Genomic DNA, 19,333 nt, shown 5'->3' with positions numbered 1-19,333 from the left:
ATGATAAAAAAAGTGACCGCTCAACAACTTAGTAAAGTGAGTGACTAATTCATAACGTTTGGAACGTAAGAGATGAGTTATAACAGATCTTATCTATCAGTGACCAAATGTATCATTTACCCAAATGTAGAGATACAAGTAAAGATATCCTACTGACGTGTATAATATCTTAATTGGTGTTGTTTTTTGTCAAATTATGGATCCACTCCATTAGAGTCACGATTTCTCTGTTAAAGTACAGTACAAAAGCTACCTAAACGGCAAGAAAACATCAAACAAAGTTAGTTAGTTGGGAGGAAAAGCCCAAAGAAAGCCTTGTACAGTTCACAATGTGTATTGTTACCCAACTTCCATTTTTTTTAAGGTTTTACCTGCCAAACCCCACCTAGGAGTTTCCAAGTAAGTTTTACAAGACAAGAGTCTCTCCTCTCCTTCATTGGTCTATGTTAAATTGTCACCTGGTGGTGTTGTTGGATATAAAAGAGATTAATCTCATTGGGGTTTTCTGCAGTTTCTCTGAAGTCTCTGTGGGTTGATTGAAGAAAAAGAGATTAAAATTATGGGGGATGAGGAGCACAAGAAAGCCAAATCTGATCCTGAAAAGCATGCACTTTTTGAAGAAGGAAAAGCAGCACCACAAAAGGACTTGGATCAAGAGAATGGATTGATCCCACCTTCTGAAAGTATATCTCCTAGTTTCTGTTTCTGTTTGGTTCTTGGGAAAACTGAGGGAAATTCTGGATTTTCATTCATTTCTCTATACATATATTTGTAGGATTTTGATCTGGGAATTTGTTCCAAATCTGCTTATAGTTTACATGATAACTAAAACTTCGCTTAATTTTGCAGTACATAATCTTTCAACTTTCAAAAAGTTTAGTTAACTCATGCTATGGAACCCAAGTTTTGAGTTTGTTCTTGTTCAAATGTTTAATATGACAGAGGTTGCAGATCTTTGGACTGATAGAAGTTCAAGGGGTTCTGTTGATAGAGGTGATGCTGGTTTGATTAGCTTTAAAACTTCAGTCATATGAGAAAATTATGTCATTTATTTATGACTTTCAGATGCTGCATTTTCAAGGGTTGAAACCGATAAAAGATTGGCTTTAATCAAAGCATGGGAGGACAATGAGAAGGCCAAATCGGATAACAAGTAAGACAAGTTCATCTTTGACAGGTTTCTTATATTGATCTTCAGTACTACAAATGTTTGAATATTATAATTCAATTCTCCATTGCATGATGAGCTTCTTCTATGATTGGATTAAGCAACGCAGTGAAATGGTTGAACAGGGCATGTAAGAAGCTTTCGTCGATCGGAGTTTGGGAGAATGGCAAGAAATCTTCTGTGGAGGCAAAGTTGAAGCAAATTGAGGTACCCAATTCTGTTTTGAGTTGTGTTTATCACTTTGGTACTGAAACAATTCTGTTTGATACAAATTGTTAATGTGTTGTGTAGGAAAAACTGGAAAAGAAAAAGGCCGAGTACGCGGAGCAAATTAAGAACAGAATAGCAGAAATCCACCGAGAAGCAGAAGAGAAGAAAGCCATGGTTGAAGCAAAGAAAAGTGAAGAGTTTATAAAGATTGATGCAAGTGCAGAGAAATTTCGCGCAACGGGAACTATACCAAAGAAGTTTTTTTCATGCTTTAGCAGCTAGTTTGCTCTACTTTTACGCCTGCTCGATCGATCATCCATGTTTGGTTTTGGCTTTGGAATTGTCTCTAGTTTTGTGCTACAGAACAATATAAGTATATGTTTTTGTATGTGATTGTCATTGAACTTATCAAATGTCATAACAACCTTGATTATACTTGGACAAGTAGGACTTCAAATATAGTAAACTATCTAAAACATCTATTCTATAACTTCACCGATAAAACGAGATTTGTCCAGAAGCTCTACAAGTTCACCCTAAATATATATGGTCTTGAATAAATGGTGCAATTCACCTTCTCCATCCATTTTTCCAGTTCAATGAGGACCTTTCATCTATTATTAGCAGCTGAACATAAAGCACCTTAAAAGTAACAAAAGGTTTGATAGTTCCATTGGTAAGAAAAATAAGACAACTCCTATTGTGTTTCATTTACTCTCTTTTTTTTCCCCTTCTTGTGTTGGATCAGAGCTTCTTTGTTAGGTTTCTAGATCAAATACAGAGGAAAAAAATGGCGGGGTTCAGCGGTACTGTAGAGAAATGCAAGGCTTGTGATAAGACTGTTTATTTTGTTGAAATGGTATCAGCTGATGGAGTTCCTTACCATAAAACCTGCTTCAGATGCAGTCACTGCAATGGACTTCTTAAGGTATATATATATATATGTATTCTACATATTTTCTTATCAGATTCAATTTTTTAAGTAGGTATTGTTAATTAAGATTTGAAGCATTTGATTTAATTGTAAATACAGATGGGGAACTATTCATCGATGGACGGAGTTTTATACTGCAAACCTCATTTTGAGCAGCTTTTCAAGGAGACTGGATGCTTCACTAAGAAATTCCGATCATGTAATTTAATTAAGATCTCCTTATATTGATTAAATCCCATTTCATTAAATTTTTTTTGTAATATGAGTTTTATATTTCTATCATTACAGCCTTGAAGTCAAACAGACCAAATGGACTGGTATTTGAATCTCTCCGTTTAATATTTTTGATTTAATGTTTATAACATCTGTTATATACATTCACTCTCGTCTTTACAGGCCAGGGCTCCTAGCAAACTTTCTTCTATGTTTTCTGGCACACAAGACAAATGTGCAGTCTGTAAGAAAACTGCATACCCACTAGAGAAGGTCTGTACATAATCAAACATTCATGTGATTTATACACAATGTGGCAAGTCTAATTTACTATTGATATGATAAAAACTTGGAGCAGGTGACTGTGGAGGGAGAATTCTACCATAAATCATGCTTCAGGTGTTCTCATGGGGGTTGCTTCCTGAACCCATCATCCTATGCAGCTCTTGATGGGATCCTTTACTGCAAGCCCCACTTCTCCCAATTGTTCAAGGAGAAAGGCAGCTACAATCATCTTATCAAGACTGCTTCAATGAAGAAGAATACAACACCTTTAGCCGACCAAAAACCAGAAGAAGAAGAAGAAGCAGAAGTGAAGCCAGAACCAAAACAAGAAGCAACAAACACTGATACAACAATCACACAAGAACAATAGTAGATACTTTTGTGTATTGGTCCTCCTCATTGGGGTTAAAAGAAAATAAAGATTCAGTTTCTTTTTCTGTACACCATTTTTGTTTTCCTTTTTGCTCCTACACTATCTATACATTGCTCAAATTCTTCATTTGACCGTCCTTCGTCGACAACACCTCACTGGCTTTCTTTAGAGTGTTCATGTTATATCTCTTAACAAATCCTCTATATTACCTGTTGAAATATCATTTTTGACCATTTACAAATTTTTCTATTTAACCGCAACTGTACTATCAGTATCTCTGTTTTAAATCTCTACCGCACTAAAATATTAAACAAAATATATTGGAGTTTATACATTAATTTTGGAAAAATAATTAATATTAGTTATAAATTAAAAGTAAATATTTCCAACGGATATATTTCAAAAGTAAAGATTTTCGATGTAAAGATTCCCAACGGATATATTTCAAAAATAAAGATTCTTAACGGTTATATTTGAAATGCAAAGATTCTTAACGACTACATTTGAAAATCAAAGATTCCCAATGACTATATTGATAACGAGATTCGACTTAAAAAAATAAATAATTATAAAAAAAATCAAAACGATGATGCGATGAAGAAACAAACTCAAGCATAAGACAAAGCATGAACACCCATTATCGTTAGACAACTCAAAGCTTTTTGGATCAAATCTAAACTAATATATATGTGTGGTAAAATAAATTCAAAATCCAGGGGCACGTGCGGTGCCCCCTGATCCCTCTGTAGCTTTGTCCCTGAGACTTTGGTTGGTTCTCATGTTGACTTGCTTTGTGTTATGTTAGAGATCCATTTGGAGAAAAACAATAGACATGGTGGACCAAATTACATCTATTCCTTATCATGTCACCAAATCTCAATTTTCAAAAATCTAATGGCCCCAATGAGCCATTCATAATTCAATACTACTAAATGGCCCAACAAAATTGGTCCCAATTCTACCCAATCCCATGTGGCATGCCACACCATCAATCCACATCAGCATTTCATTCCTATTTAAACAATACCTATCACTTTCTCTTTCTTCTACCTTCCACATTCTCTCTCCTCTGTTTGTTCTCTCTCACTCTCACGAAGACAACCCACCACCACCAACAACTAGAGCTCTCCCGTCCGATCGTCAATCAGAGCTGTCGACCCACCGAACAAAAGCGTCCGACCACCACGATCATTCTTCGACCCTCTATCCCACTCATTGCCGCTCATATCGTTGGAAAAAAGAACACAAAGGACGAAGGTCACCGAGACACAAATTGCGTAGATCCAGTCACCTCCAGCGATGTCTTTGACAACTGACCCCATATTTGGACTCCACACATCGAGGTGCACCTTACCCATACATTTTCCGACAGAAAAGCTACTGAAATCCGACACCCCGAGCCAAATACATTGTTTTCAAAAACAATGTAATTGTCGTGCATGAGCTTCCAGCCACCTCCAATGTCGTCTCTGGTCACCTCCACCTCCAGCAATGTCTCTAGCCACCTCCAACAACAATGTAATTTTTTTTTTTTTTTGCATATTTGGGAAGATACACTGTATAGTAAACAATATAGCACTGTGTTTGACAACTATTTGAATGAATAGGTACAATGTTTCTACTTTGTTATTCTTTGCTGGTTTATGCACTACATTTTTCTCTATCTTATATTTGTCTATTATGGAAATGACATTGTTTTGAAAACAATGTAAAAGCAAGTCTGTGTGGGAAAAAAACAATGTTATAATAATGTAAATTACATTGTTTTGATAAATTTGACAATTTACATTGTTTTGGAATTTGACAATTTACATTTGTTCTGGAAATTACATTGTTTTGATGAATTTGACAAGTTATATTGTTCTGAAAATTTGATAAAAAATCAATGTAATCTCATGTCTGTGTGTAAAAAAACAATGTAATCACATATTTGTATGACAAAAAAACAGTGCAATTTCATTCATTCTTAGCAAAAAAAACAATGTAATATCATTCTTTTCAATGTAATTCGTGACTATGAATGATTTACTTGTTTATTTGTGATTAAATGAAATGTGATGAAATAATGGAAGTGTGAGAGAAAAGGAAAGTGAGAAATAAATGAGGGAATTTTTGATTTTTAAATTTTAAACAAAAGAGAATGGAGAGAGAAGAGGGAAATTGAATTTTCAAAAAAGTTGTCATGTCAGCAAATATGCCATGTCAGTAGTATTATGTGCCAGTGACACGTAGACTTGGGACAATTTGGGTTAAAAAAAGTTGGGCCATTTAGCATTTTCGTTCATAATTACATTTTTTTTTTAATGTAAATTCACCATTATAGTTGCGAAAATGCTAAATGGCCCAACTTTTTTTAACCCAAATTGTCCCAAGTCTATGTGTCACTGCCACATAATACTACTAACATGGCATATTTGCTGACATGACAACTTTTTTGAAAATTCAATTTCCCTCTTCTCTCTCCATTCTCTTTTGTTTAAAATTTAGAAATCAAAAATTCCCTCATTTATTTCTCACTTTCCTTTTCTCTCACACTTCCATTATTTCATCACATTTCATTTAATCACAAATAAACAAGTAAATCATTCATAATCACGAATTACATTGAAAAGAATGATATTACATTGTTTTTTTTGCTAAGAATGAATGAAATTGCACTGTTTTTTTGTCATACAAATATGTGATTACATTGTTTTTTTACACACAGACATGAGATTACATTGATTTTTTATCAAATTTTCAGAACAATATAACTTATCAAATTCATCAAAACAATGTAATTTCCAGAACAAATGTAAATTGTCAAATTTATCAAAACAATGTAATTTACATTGTTATAACATTGTTTTTTTCCCACACAGACTTGCTTTTACATTGTTTTCAAAACAAGGTCATTTCCATAATAGACAAATATAAGATAGAGAAAAATGTAGTGCATAAACCAGCAAAGAATAACAAAGTAGAAACATTGTACCTATTCATTCAAATAGTTGTCAAACACAGTGCTATATTGTTTACTATACAGTGTATCTTCCAAAATATGCAAAAAAAAAAATAAAAAAAAATTACATTGTTGTTGGAGGTGGCTAGAGACATTGCTGGAGGTGGAGGTGACCAGAGACGACATTGGAGGTGGCTGGAAGCTCATGCACGACAATTACATTGTTTTTGAAAACAATGTATTTGGCTCGGGGTGTCGGATTTCAGTAGCTTTTCTGTCGGAAAATGTATGGGTAAGGTGCACCTCGATGTGTGGAGTCCAAATATGGGGTCAGTTGTCAAAGACATCGCTGGAGGTGACTGGATCTACGCAATTTGTGTCTCGGTGACCTTCGTCCTTTGTGTTCTTTTTTCCAACGATATGAGCGGCAATGAGTGGGATAGAGGGTCGAAGAATGATCGTGGTGGTCGGACGCTTTTGTTCGGTGGGTCGACAGCTCTGATTGACGATCGGACGGGAGAGCTCTTGCTGTTGGTGGTGGTGGGTTGTCTTCGTGAGAGTGAGAGAGAACAAACAGAGGAGAGAGAATGTGGAAGGTAGAAGAAAGAGAAAGTGATAGGTATTGTTTAAATAGGAGTGAAATGCTGATGTGGATTGATGGTGTGGCATGCCACATGGGATTGGGTAGAATTGGGACCAATTTTGTTGGGCCATTTAGTAGTATCGTTACAGTTGCTCTTATTTTGTTGAAGCACTGACGTGACGTGTCTCGTCTCGTGGTGGGAAGCCATTATTATCAAACGGGTATCACTGTCTGTGCATGCGTGACGCGTCTTCCTCAGTTGACTAAAAGGTCTAAAGTGACCTCGGTCTCGGTGTCTATTGGCTACTCTCTCTCTCCTTGCTCTCATTTGCTTCAGCCTTCAAGTGCAAGTGTGCAACTGCCTCTTCGTTATCTCACGAGCAATTACTGCTACTCGTCTCTCTTTCTCTTCCAATCTCTCTCTGTTGCTTTATGTGGAAATGCAGAGGGAGCAAATGGGAGTAGGAACCAGCACTTTTATACTCAGATGTGTCAACTTTCTCACCATGGTATGTATGTTTCTCACATTTCTTTATTCCTTGTTCGTTTTTCAAATTTGTTCCTCTTTAATGTTGGTCTTGTTTTTAGCTATGAATTCCGGTTTGGGTTCTTCTTCACATTGTCAGATTACCGGGTTTTATATTTTTATTTCTGACATTTATAACGTTTCTGTTGTTGGGTTATAATGCTTGGGGGGGGGGGGGGAAGGTTCTTTCTATTATAGGGATTTTTGAATTGCTCATTATATGTTATCTTTGATTTGGATCTCCCTCTCAAATTCATTTTCCATTGATGATTCTTTGTAAGTTCTCTCTTTGTGTATACTTGCTGAACACCTAAATTTATGACGGGTTATCAAGAAATTTTGCTTTCTTGAATGGTTAATAGTTGAATGTGATGTAGTTCAAAAGAATGAGGAACATGAAGCAAGTTATGTATGCCTGCCCTTGTTTCCATTCCTCAAGGAGTCAGGGCCTCGGGGGGTTTCTTTCTCTTTTTTGACTGATTTATTGCTTTCATTATGCAGCTTGTAGCTATTGCTGTAATCATTTTTGGGGTGTGGATGAGCACTCATCATGACGGTTGTCGGAAGTCACTTACTCTCCCTGTTTTAGGCCTTGGGGTTCTCATCCTTATAATGTAAGCTTTACTTTCTCTGTTACTCCATATTGTTTTTTTTCCCCATGTGTTGCCTTTTATTTTCTGAGCATTTCTAGAGATTCCTTACAAAATTTTCTTTTATTTGTAGATCTATAGTTGGGTTCCTGGGCGCATTGAAGAACAACTCTATATTGTTGTGGATTGTATCCTTAGTAAATAGCTGCTTGGGTTATTACTTCCTCTCTTCCTTTCTTTCTCCTTGGGACTTCTTGACTTATAATTTGCAGTATCTGATTATGCTATTCATCATTTTGGTGGCAATTCTGGTATTCACAGTATTGGCGTAAGTATTTTTAGTAGCTTGGTTTGGTTTTCTCTCTTAAATTTCCCTAAGGCATGTAAAGAAATTTGCTTTCATGTTTTCTTCCTAAAATTCGTTATATTTTTGACAAACACTTTGTTCTTCATAAATGATCTTTGCTAAAGCAGTCTAGTAGTCTTATCAGCATTCTGTTTCATGTTTTTCGCTGCTCGTAGTAAGCCAGGTTTCAGTAAATAAGTAAGGCCTACTTCAATTGAAACCTGCAATTTGAATGATTGGGGATAGTGAGGTATCTATTATGCATTGGTACAAAATTTGGGCAGCTCTTTGCATATTGTCTAGGTTAATTTGTTAAGAGCCTTGTGTAGTTGGCTTGCTATATCTTTTGAAGGCAAGGATTGTTTTTTTTTCCCCACCCTAAACAACACACAGGCTCTCTAGGGATTATGACGTTGTTTAAGAACATAAGAGTATTATATAAATACTGATAAGCAAAGGTTGCGGACAGGAAAAGCTATAGATATGATGTTGCCAATTTTGAAAGAAGTGTGAGGTGTTGAATTCAATAACATCATATATAAATGAGCATCATTGTTTAAGTCAGCATGTTTATCTATCGTATTTAGACATTATTCTCTTGGCATATGTATTTCTTTTTCAGTTGATGTCCTCTATGATTTAAATATAACCTCTAGTAGAAATTTTGGAGTAGGAAAGGGAAAGGAACCTGTTTTGCATTAATAAGATGACTAAAGTTACTCTTCGTAACCAACTTGTCTTTGTTCATAAATTGGATCAAGGCTTGTGTGGTCTTGTATATGACCTTATCTATATTTGGAATAGCCCTACTGATAGAAATATTTTGGTATCCTCTTTATGGATGGACCACATGAGGATATTTTTTTCTTGGCTCTTCTTACTTTATTTCCTCATCTTCGTCTCCTTGTTTTCTCCCCTAAATGGATGAATGTTGGGCCTGGGGAAAATTGAGTCATGGATAATTTTAGATTTGGAATGTATTGATGGTGTGCCGCTTATATTTCATTTATCGAAAACTGTTGTGCTTTTTTTGCACGTGTTAAAACTTAAAAGTGTTGTAGAGAACTCTGATATTTTTTACTTTAATTTTTTAGCAAAGCAATTAATGGATTATTTGTTCTTTTCTGTAGATTTATAGTAACAAATAATGGATCCGGTCACAGCATAGCTGGCTTGAGGTAAGAAAATGGTTGTTTTTTCCAATACGAGGAGTGCTTCCATCTATTTTTAGGATTCTTGATGGTTAAATCCTGCTTTTGGTATACTCGCTTAGCATTTATGAAAAATTTTCTATTCATGACGCTATGTTATCACGTGTTCTTCCTCTATCAACCACCTCCTGTTATCAATTCATGATAGCTCATTTAAAAAGAATGAGAACTCAAAACAAGTATATGCTTGAGCATGATTGACCCACAACTCGTAACCATATCCTGCCCGCATCATTTTTTTTTTTGGTATCTAATCCCCCTAGTTCCGATTTATTTAGTCCCAAAGCTCCATCTCTCTGTTCATTCCACATAAATTTCCAACCATTTCTGGAAAAGGAGTCACTCATTTCAGATTAAATTTAATTTGTGAGCAGAATGGGGTTACTACTATTACTAGATATAAAACCCAGTTTTTTATTATCGGGATCATTCTCAATTGTTTTCTGAGATCTTTGTCTGGACAGGTACAGGGAGTATCAACTTCAAGATTACAGTTCATGGTTTCTTAAGGAGGTAATGAATTTTCAGGCAATAGCTATTTGAGGCTTCCTGATGTATCGACGGCACCAAACAGTTATCAAGTGCAAAGACCCATTTATTTGAACAATAACACATAGAAAACGTTCCTGTCTTTTGCTCCCAATAATGACTGATTTTCATGTTTGTTTCCAGCTGAACAACACTCACAACTGGCAGCACTTGAAGAGTTGTCTTGTGAAATCTGAAGATTGCAATAATTTATCGAGAAAATATAAGGTAAAAAGTTAACCTTTTCACTTTTAAAGTTATGACTGCTCATCTGCCTCCATGACCTTGGATTTTGGGGTGATATGATAGAGTGCCTAGGGAAGTAATGTTGGTGGATTTTAGAGAATAGAGGAGTCCCAGTTAGTTTATTACTATGAGTTAGAATATGTATAAAAGGGTTGTAGCTAGTGTTAGGACTGATGGAGGAGTTACATGAAAGTTTCCCATTACAATAGGTATGCACCAAGGGTTGGCACTTTGCCCGTTCCTATTTGTTATAATGATGGATGAACTCACATGATATATCCAAGATGAGGTATCTTGGTGTATGTTGTTTGCGGATGATTTCGTTATACAAGATGAGATAATATTAGGAGTGAATTCAAAAGTGGAGATGTGGAGACAAACCTTAGATTCCAAAAGATTAAATTAAGTAGGACTAAAATAAAATATATGATATGTAAGTCCAGTAAGAGCAGTGAAGGGCAAAACCTCAATTATTTCAAATGAATACACGATAACTGCATAAAGCCCCAGCTAAATGTTACCTTAGATCAAATGAATACACGAGTGCTTTCTTTTGATTTTCTCATAAACTCATGTAGCTGAAGTCAAACTTTTGAGATAAAGGCTCATATGATAATGATGATGACATTGATAATATATGAACTTGTTTTTTGCAGACTCTTAAACAGTATAAATCGGCAAAACTGACACCCATAGAAGCTGGTTGCTGCCGGCCACCATCTGAGTACGTTCCTTCTTGGTTTTTCACCTGATTTTTTTCCCCTTTATTACCAAGACCCAGCTAAATGTTTATGTAACAAATTAGTCAAACCCCCAATTATTTTCTATAATGAAAGGCATGAGCTTTTACTGCAGTTGTGGCTACCCTGCTGTCAATGCCTCCTACTATGACTTGAGCTTTCATCCAGTTAGCACCAACTATGACTGCAAGCTCTACAAAAATTCCCGAAACATCAAGTGCTACAACTGCGATTCCTGCAAGTATGCATCATCCTTTTTGACTTTTTCTTATTTTCTTTATTTTTTTTGTTTAGGCAAGTATGTATAGATGCTCTTACTGCAAGTAAGCATAGTATATTAAATCATGTTTTCAGGGCTGGAGTTGCACAGTACATGAAAACTGAGTGGAGGGTGGTTGCAATCTTTAATGTGATCTTATTTGTTACTTTGGTAAGATTCTCTCTGCCACAACAACAATCTATTAATTATTGTTGATGAAAACATAATACAGGACAATGCACTTTTTATTCAAGATTACGCCTTTCCGACTTCTGGTGAGGGTTGAATTTACTAGAAGGTTCCATTATCAAGATTGTTTAAACCAACCCTACTGGTCATAATACATCTATATATCGTTTTGCCTTCCATGACGGTGACATATGAGTTATGACCTCCAACAATTTGATTTTAATGTAGCTCTTTTTCACCTCTCTTATGTTTGTTAGCACTATGTATTCTGAGAGTCTTTTTGTTCTTTTGTGTAATGCTAGTCAATGATATACTTCGTGGGATGCTGCGCAAGACGAAATGCCGCTAGAAGCTACTCTAAAGTTTGAGAAGAGAGAAGATGGATTTCTTAATTTGGGAATCGATGGTTACTGACATTTCTCTTCATTAACCTTTGAGAGGTTTACCACCCTAGTGGTGTTAAATTGCCAATTGTTTGTGGGCAGATGCCTTTTATTAAAAGCATTGCATACAATCATGTGTAAATGTCCATCATTCTACTGACATGATGTAAACATGTTTGCGAACATCTTAGCCTTCTCTCCTATTCTCTTCTTGACATCTTTTGTTAATATTGGTCGCAGGAAAAAGAAAAAAAAAAGGACTTGATACGACATTTTATCAATGAATTCCCAAGATCCTATATTTTTTGAAAGAACATCAATGTTATAGTGGTCTCAAATTCATTAAGTAATATATGATATTTTATTTTTCTCAAAGCGGGTTCATTTTTTCGAGTTTACACCGAAAGATATAATAATAATTTTTTTTTGGGAAAAGACAAAATATAATGTGTATATAGAGTTGATATATTTTCTCAAAACTTATTCTCAGAAGGAATGAAAGAAGAAAACAAACAAAAAAAAAAAGAAAAAGAATTTTGTGAACCAAATCATAATTTGAGGGGCTACCCTTAGTTTTTGGAACTTCATGGGGGGAAAACATTAGAGACAAATAATTGAGGCGTGTTTCATCCTTTTATGAATTTTTTTCTTCTCCGAAATAGCTTGAAACCGAAACAACCCTCAAAGCCCCTCATAAACCCTTCCATGTGCCGCAGTTAACCATTCTCTGCTCTCTGCGTCTGCCCAAAACCCAAACATCATGTTCTTATATTCGTTAATCCTGCTACAGCGCAGTAGAACCGTCTCCGACTGTCTCCGGACCCGTATTTTATCCCGGGCCATGGGCGGCGGCCCCCGGACCTTTCCGGGTGGTCTCAACAAGTGGCAATGGAAGCGACTTCACGAGAAGAAAGCTAAGGAGAAAGAGAAGCGCCTTCTCGACCAAGAGAAGCAGCTCTACCAGGCCCGAGTCCGATCCCAAATCCGGGCTAAACTCGCCGGCAAACCTGAGGAGCCAGGGGATTCCGCTACTCATGACCCAATGTCCCCCAAGGACCAAATCAAAGCCCTTGCTGATCGATTCGTGAAAGCGGGAGCCGAAGACCTGTGGAACGAGCATGATGGTCCGTTGAAAACGCCACCTCCAAATCAACGGCCGGGATCGGTTAGGGGGTACCAACAGCCTGGTTCCATCAGTTCTCCACTTGATGTGAGCAGATTAATATTAGAGAATCGCAATTTAGGGAGCAACAGCAAAAATGTAATGAATTCTACTAATGTGAAAATTAATGGTTTTGGTTGTGGAAATGTTAGGGATTATTCGGTGCAGAGTGAGAGGAGATTTGGCAGAAATGGGAGTTCAGAGAGCAAAACAGATTTTTCTTTTGATTCAAAGGGCGTTTATTTGAAGAAATCTTCGAGTAGTTGGGAAAGTAATCACGAAGAAGCAAATAATTCGAGTGATGAGAATGCTTATATGAGGCATGGGAGATCATCAATGCAGAGGGGAAGGAGGTTTCGTAGAAATGAGAACACTTCGAGCAGTGAAGATGATGGTGATTCTGATTTTGGTGAGGAGGAGGAGGGGGGTGTGAGGAGGATGACTGGTAGTAGTGCTGCATTGGGAAAGTATGATAGGAAGATAACCAAGAGAGTACCTTTGAAGTTCGTTGAAGAAGAGAGCAGTTTAAGCGAGGTGGAGAGGATTAGGAAGGAGATGAACGAAAGGAAAATGTTGAGAAATGAGGCGGAGAAGAGATTTGAACGGGAGAAGAACGAGGAGGATTCTGTTTTTAGTCAGAAGAGGTAAGTTGGGATGCCATTGTCATTTTTTTGTCATTGTTATTTGGGGATTGAGATTGGTTGCTCATGTCCGACAACTAAGACAGCAAAAACAAGAGTAAAGTAACAAAGTGTCATGTTTTCTGTTCACATTTTGTTATTGCTTTCGGTTTGTGTTACTGATTCTCGCACTAATAAATACAGGTTTTTATGTTATTTTTCTTTTTTTTTTCTCCAGGTTTGATGAATGCAATATATCTCTACTTACTCTGAAGGCACTCACTGCAGCTGGGTATGTTCAAATGACCAGGGTACAGGAGGCAACTCTTTCTGTTTCTCTTGAGGGTATGTTTAATTGTTTCTTGCAATGGCAATGCATGATTTATGCCCAATTTAAATTTTCTTCTTCCAACTATCCCGGCTATTTGTATGTACATTGAAAAACTGTGGTTGTAAATTGATGCTAATTAATTTTATGGAAAGATTGATCAAGCTTTTGGTCATGAAAACAGGATGATATGCATAAACATATTGTAAGTCTTACTTCTTTGAATCACCTATTGTGAAAGTAATTAATTTCCGTGGGTGAAAGTCTGAAGATAACTGGCATTTGGAGCCTGTGGAAGATTGAATGCATTAGGTACAGATTCTGAGGGATAAATTCGAGGCCTTTTACAGCTTCCTCCAAATACAGTAGTCATAGAAAGGGGGAAAAATGCGTTACTCTAAAGATGAAGTAATTGTGCCATCGTGTCTTTCTAGACATATTTAAGGGTGGTGCTCTCAGTGGTTTCTTATGACAAAGATCGTTTTCATTGAACTGGGACCAATTTTCTCATGTTACTTGTTAGTGCTTATTTGCTTAATATGATACTTAACAATTAGGTGCAATTATTTACGAAATTGGTATTTTTAGCAGCTTACATTAGCAAACAATTTCTTTCTTTTTTTTTTTTTAAAAAGAACTATATTTATTTATGCAACAAGGGGGTTCTTCCAAAATACCAATTAACGCTAACTTAAGTAATGGCATCAAAGATCTTCCTCAATACAAAGTATGGTGTGCCCCAGTGGAGTACTTGCTCTGTTACTGCTCTGCAGAACAAAACGTTTGATTTACAGAAAGGATGTGAGACGCCAACATTTTCTACAACTCTACCCGCTTGAAAACCCTTGATCAAATCTTCTCTAGTTACCTTGTAAATTTCTGAACCAGAAACATATATTCATAGAATGAAAAAGTATGAGTATAAACACAATGGTGGGTAGTGGATCCCTATGGTGATTTGATGATTGAAAAGGATGGGATGGTATAAACCTCTTGATTTAAGAGCACTCGCTGTTGCCAAACCCAATTTAAAATTATGAATGTATTTCTTGTTGTAGTGCAAGCTTGATGTTTAATGGTGTTCCTCGAACATTTTAAACCATTTTTAATTGTTGTTTGAATTCTATTACAAAGCAGGCAAAGATGCTTTGGTCAAAGCCAGAACTGGGACAGGAAAAAGTGCTGCTTTTTTGGTATATAGCAGCTCCCTTCACGCTCTCATGAATTTTCTTGTCTTCACTATCCTTTTCTTAAGGCTGTTGTTGAACACCAACAGCTTCCTGCAATTGAAACAGTTTTAAAGCCTACAACAAGCAATTCCCGTCAGCGGATGCATCCAATATCTGTTCTTGTTCTCTGCCCCACAAGAGAACTTGCAAGTCAAATAGCTGCAGAAGCCATTGCTATGCTTAAGTTCCATGAAGGCATAGGAGTGCAGACGTTAATCGGAGGCACACGCTTCAAAATTGACCAGAAACGCCTAGAGTCAGATCCATGCCAGGTTTGTCTGCATTTTTCCTGGGTGAAACTTCTTCTTATCTCATGATGTATGATCATTGAAAAGAGTTTTCTCAATGGAGAGCTGAAAGGCATTATGTACGATAACAGATAAAATTAAAGTCTGTCAATTTCTTTGACCATGATTTATTTATTAGTTTCATGTTTGCAGATAATAGTTGCAACTCCTGGTAGACTGCTGGATCACATTGAAAATAAGTCTGGGTTATCTGTGCGTTTGATGGGATTGAAAATGCTCATAGTCGATGAAGCTGACCATTTACTGGACCTGGGTTTCCGGAAGGATATGGAAAAAATCGTTGATTGTCTACCCCGTCAGAGGCAGTCCTTGCTGTTTTCTGCAACTATGCCGAAAGAGGTTAATTTCACCTATTGTTCTTTCAGCATCCACAAAGTAATCATTGAGTTCTCAAATTATGAAGACATTGTGACATAGTATTCGTTCCATTATGCAGGTTCGACGTGTATCTCAGCTTGTTTTGAAAAGGGACCATGTTTATGTTGACACAGTTGGTCTTGGTTGTATTGAAACTCCTGAAAAGGTGTATAACTTGAATATGATGAAATTAGGAAACTGCAATTTATATTTTTCTGTGCTGTTGACTGCTGAATTTTGGAATATCTAGAGGTTCTTTACCCATTACTCTATGTTTAATGTCTCGAATGATTCTTCTTGAATTAACATTGAGAAAATAAGTTAGGACTGTAGCTAAAATTTCCATCCCAAAAACAGAAACAAAAAGGGAGAAGATATTATTGTTTCTTAAATAGTAGCGGGAGGGAAGAAGCTCTTATGCTCCTTTTGGCTTACTACATGTAGGTTAATCAGTCTTTTATGGTTGCACCTCATGAACTGCATTTTCAAATGGTACACCATATCTTGAAGGACCATATCTTTCGAACACCTGATTACAAGGTAACACATGTTGCTTCTTGAATTCATTTACTTGTTATGCATCAACTTGAGACTAAATTATTCACAATTTTGCTTCCAGGCCATTGTTTTTTGTTCAACGGGAATGGTTACATCACTTATGTATCTACTTCTCCGGGAAATGAAAATGAATGTTAGGGAGATACATTCTAGGAAGCCTCAAATTTATCGAACTCGAATCTCTGATGAATTCAGGGAGTCAAAGCGACTGATACTTGTTACATCTGATGTCTCCGCTCGTGGGATGAATTATCCTGATGTTACGTTGGTCATTCAGGTACTCGTGAAGCTTGACCTGAGACTTCCTTATGTTCTAAGTATAAGTTTTTAAGTATTCAATTGGAAGTTTTTATGACACGGATATATTCATGCACCTAAGCGTTGCACACAGCAATTAAGTTGAGCTGATATGCTCGGAGAATATTCCTTTTGGGGTCAACAAATAACAATCAAAAGCAGATCGGAGAAAAGCTTTCAGTTGTCGTTCTTTACTTGGTATTGAATAAAGCTCTTGTAAATATTATAGAATTCAATCTGTCTGCTTGATTGAAATCATCTTCAGCTTTGTGAAATCTTTTTTGCCTAGTGTCAAGACAGGGATAAAGCAGATCTACGTGTGGTCTAAGGGACAAACAAAAAAGTTTTCATTCTTAAAGAAAAGGACTCAGTCAGTTATATGGCTGCCTTGGTGCCCCTTTCAATAATTTTCTCATTAGAAAAGAAGACCCGTCGGAAGTCTTCATTGTCGTTTTCATTACAGGTGAACATGTGGCCCAGTGGTTAAGTTGTAGGGGTGTAACCAAGAGGTCACATGTTCAATTCACAGAAACAGCCTCTCCACATGTTATTATGTAGCGGAAAGGTCTGCGTACATCTTGTCTGTTCCCGATCCCGCCCACTGCGGGAGCCTTGTGCACGGGTGTTGTTTACCTTTTTTACCATAAACATCTAGGATCTTCTGCCTCATTATCTCCTGAATACATGCAGTTTTATAAAATTAAACAAATTGGACATTAGATCCTTTAACTTTGTTGTAAGCTTGCAGTCTGACTTCATTTGATTGTAAAAGAATGCACCATAATTTTACTGTGACCAGGTTGGGATTCCTTCTGACCGGGAGCAATACATACATCGCCTTGGAAGAACTGGACGGGAAGGCAAAGAGGGGGATGGCATTCTGTTGATTGCACCATGGGAAGAATATTTTCTCGATGAATTGAAAGACCTTCCTCTTGAAAAAGCTGCTTTACCATATCTAGATCCGGACAACAGACAGAAGGTAAAAAACAAAGCATTATTTCATAACATCATGGCCTAGCTTTCATGTTACTGGGGCTAAATCACTAACTGTGATTCTTTTTAGGTTAGTGGATAAGTGGCATTGTAATTGTCAATACTCTTGATTTTTTTTTCCTTTTGACTGATGCCGGTTGTATATGTGCTCTGTGAAAATCTATTCAGAATATATATATATATCGGGTTGTTTGCGTGCTCTATGAAACTAATATGTTCTACAAATACATTGAAATTGAATTACAATATATGCTTTCTTTGAAAGTATTTTGCGAAGTGAATATTCCTGTGGTTATATTCTCATATTTGTTAGTTGGAATTCTAATTTGTAAAGGTTTTTTGTTGTTATACTTAATCTGTTTTTACTCTTGCAGATGGAGGATTCACTGACCAAAATTGATATTAGTGTCAAGGAAGCAGCGTATCACGCTTGGCTTGGATATTATAACTCAATCAGCGATATTGGAAGGGATAAGACCACACTTGTTCAGCTAGCCAACAAATTCTGTGAGTCAATTGGACTAAAAACACCTCCTCCTCTTTTCAGAAAGACGGCTATAAAAATGGGTTTGAAAGATATCTCTGGTATTCGACTTCGAAAGTAGCAGCATCTTTTGGAAAGATTTAAAAGCTGCAGAATACTTCTGCTGTGATAAAACGAAAAGGGAGTGTTGGAGCAACTCTTTGAAGTTGAATGTCATGAATGCAAAAAATACCAGCTTCAACCTATGATGAATGGGAAATATCGGAGCCTACACCACTTTTTAAGCTTCTGCCTACAGTCTTGCGCTGCGAATTTCTTCTAAGCTTTTGTATTCTGATTTGATAGCCTTCGCCTGCATTCGATCACATGGTGCTCCTGTATCCAAGAAGGCAGTTTTTGGTATTGGCAGCCAGACATTGCTACTGGCATAGGCCATCTCTCAAGTATGGCCGGTTAGCATGTAATGCATGCTATTTGGTCAAATATAGGAATCATAGTTTTATCTCAAGCTGTATGCCTTCGAAGCATCATGTTTCATATGATGTCACCTTTTGAGAGAGAATAACTTTGTTGTGAAAAGTGATCCGGCTGAGTCTGAGGGCACAATTAGTCAATTACTGCACCAAATTGGTTATTGTAGTCCTAAGATGATTCATAGTAGAAACTCTTAACAAAAACTTCAAATGTTCAGTTTTTATACACTTTTCATAGATTTACAGTTCCCCTAACAATACCAGCACGCACGCATTAGACACTTTAAATCACACTCTAAATAATTTAAATATTCAATTCTACAATAACTAATTTATTCAATATCCACATTTTGTTTCAAAGTTTTGCATTGTATGTACTTCTGTGGAAGGAAATGAATACTGCTTGATGTAATCTGAAATTTAGTCGTGGGAAATTGTATATTATGTTAATTTCATTCTTGAATAATATATACTTGGGGCTTTTGTTTGTTAAAGCATATACGCGTGCTCTGCTAAACATAACATATAAGCTCAAACATAATAAAAGCTCCTCACTTAAGGTGCGGAGCTAGGAAGTGATACGAGAGTGTGCTAATATTAAGATAATATCATTTTGATTTGTTCGAAAAACTTTAGCAGGGGTCCAAGGATAGCGCATTCAGAATTTTTTTCATGGCTATCTACAATAGTGCTACTTCTTAAAATGATATTAGCGAACATTCATCTTAATGTTTGGTCTTAGAAAGTAACCTAAAAGGTTAACATAAATACATTGATAATAACTAGAAAAGCGTAA

The 19,333-nt window shown here is 36.5% G+C and overlaps 4 protein-coding genes across 5 annotated transcripts; all 4 read left to right on the top strand.

The window, feature by feature from the left end:
• Positions 1-397: 397 nt before the first annotated feature.
• On the top strand, positions 398-1,814 carry LOC119981445 (remorin 1.4-like). The gene is made up of 5 exons (XM_038824566.1): positions 398-683; positions 943-993; positions 1,066-1,153; positions 1,294-1,375; positions 1,460-1,814. Exons 1-5 carry the CDS (start codon positions 560-562, stop codon positions 1,658-1,660), a joined length of 546 nt encoding a protein of 181 aa, XP_038680494.1. The 5' UTR covers positions 398-559; the 3' UTR covers positions 1,661-1,814.
• A 354-nt stretch (positions 1,815-2,168) lies between these two features.
• LOC119980784 (LIM domain-containing protein WLIM2b-like) lies at positions 2,169-3,180 on the top strand. The gene is made up of 4 exons (XM_038823576.1): positions 2,169-2,306; positions 2,412-2,514; positions 2,695-2,798; positions 2,884-3,180. The coding sequence occupies exons 1-4, from the start codon at positions 2,169-2,171 to the stop codon at positions 3,178-3,180; spliced, it is 642 nt and encodes a 213-aa protein (XP_038679504.1).
• A 3,829-nt stretch (positions 3,181-7,009) lies between these two features.
• LOC119980638 (tetraspanin-10) lies at positions 7,010-11,995 on the top strand. The gene is made up of 11 exons (XM_038823426.1): positions 7,010-7,216; positions 7,735-7,847; positions 7,957-8,011; positions 8,096-8,151; positions 9,300-9,347; positions 9,845-9,893; positions 10,053-10,136; positions 10,811-10,878; positions 11,010-11,135; positions 11,249-11,324; positions 11,645-11,995. Exons 1-11 carry the CDS (start codon positions 7,148-7,150, stop codon positions 11,708-11,710), a joined length of 810 nt encoding a protein of 269 aa, XP_038679354.1. The 5' UTR covers positions 7,010-7,147; the 3' UTR covers positions 11,711-11,995.
• A 357-nt stretch (positions 11,996-12,352) lies between these two features.
• On the top strand, positions 12,353-18,774 carry LOC119980274 (probable DEAD-box ATP-dependent RNA helicase 48). Of its 2 annotated transcripts, none has more exons than XM_038822908.1 (10): positions 12,353-13,531; positions 13,746-13,852; positions 14,970-15,028; positions 15,112-15,336; positions 15,505-15,711; positions 15,809-15,895; positions 16,174-16,269; positions 16,349-16,564; positions 17,384-17,566; positions 17,955-18,774. In XM_038822908.1, the coding sequence occupies exons 1-10, from the start codon at positions 12,486-12,488 to the stop codon at positions 18,183-18,185; spliced, it is 2,457 nt and encodes an 818-aa protein (XP_038678836.1). In that variant the 5' UTR covers positions 12,353-12,485; the 3' UTR covers positions 18,186-18,774. The 2 variants fall into 2 exon arrangements, with proteins under 2 accessions (XP_038678836.1, XP_038678837.1); XM_038822909.1 differs by having other exon boundaries at positions 12,355-13,531; positions 14,973-15,028.
• Positions 18,775-19,333: the final 559 nt, after the last annotated feature.

This window comes from Tripterygium wilfordii, chromosome 16, assembly GCF_013401445.1.
Source record: "Tripterygium wilfordii isolate XIE 37 chromosome 16, ASM1340144v1, whole genome shotgun sequence".
NCBI lineage: Eukaryota > Viridiplantae > Streptophyta > Magnoliopsida > Celastrales > Celastraceae > Tripterygium > Tripterygium wilfordii.
This window is presented reverse-complemented; position numbering and strand designations above follow the sequence as displayed.

Coding starts and splice junctions, on each gene's coding strand:
- LOC119981445 (XM_038824566.1), top strand. CDS start 560: ATGGGGGATGAGGAGCACAAGAAAGCCAAATCTGATCCTGAAAAGCAT. Junction 684..942: donor ATTGATCCCACCTTCTGAAA/GTATATCTCCTA, acceptor TTAATATGACAG/AGGTTGCAGATCTTTGGACT. Junction 1,154..1,293: donor AAGGCCAAATCGGATAACAA/GTAAGACAAGTT, acceptor ATGGTTGAACAG/GGCATGTAAGAAGCTTTCGT.
- LOC119980784 (XM_038823576.1), top strand. CDS start 2,169: ATGGCGGGGTTCAGCGGTACTGTAGAGAAATGCAAGGCTTGTGATAAG. Junction 2,307..2,411: donor ACTGCAATGGACTTCTTAAG/GTATATATATAT, acceptor TTGTAAATACAG/ATGGGGAACTATTCATCGAT. Junction 2,799..2,883: donor CTGCATACCCACTAGAGAAG/GTCTGTACATAA, acceptor AACTTGGAGCAG/GTGACTGTGGAGGGAGAATT.
- LOC119980638 (XM_038823426.1), top strand. CDS start 7,148: ATGCAGAGGGAGCAAATGGGAGTAGGAACCAGCACTTTTATACTCAGA. Junction 7,848..7,956: donor GGGGTTCTCATCCTTATAAT/GTAAGCTTTACT, acceptor TTTTATTTGTAG/ATCTATAGTTGGGTTCCTGG. Junction 10,137..10,810: donor ATTTATCGAGAAAATATAAG/GTAAAAAGTTAA, acceptor TGTTTTTTGCAG/ACTCTTAAACAGTATAAATC.
- LOC119980274 (XM_038822908.1), top strand. CDS start 12,486: ATGTTCTTATATTCGTTAATCCTGCTACAGCGCAGTAGAACCGTCTCC. Junction 15,712..15,808: donor CTGCAACTATGCCGAAAGAG/GTTAATTTCACC, acceptor TCCATTATGCAG/GTTCGACGTGTATCTCAGCT. Junction 15,896..16,173: donor GTATTGAAACTCCTGAAAAG/GTGTATAACTTG, acceptor TACTACATGTAG/GTTAATCAGTCTTTTATGGT.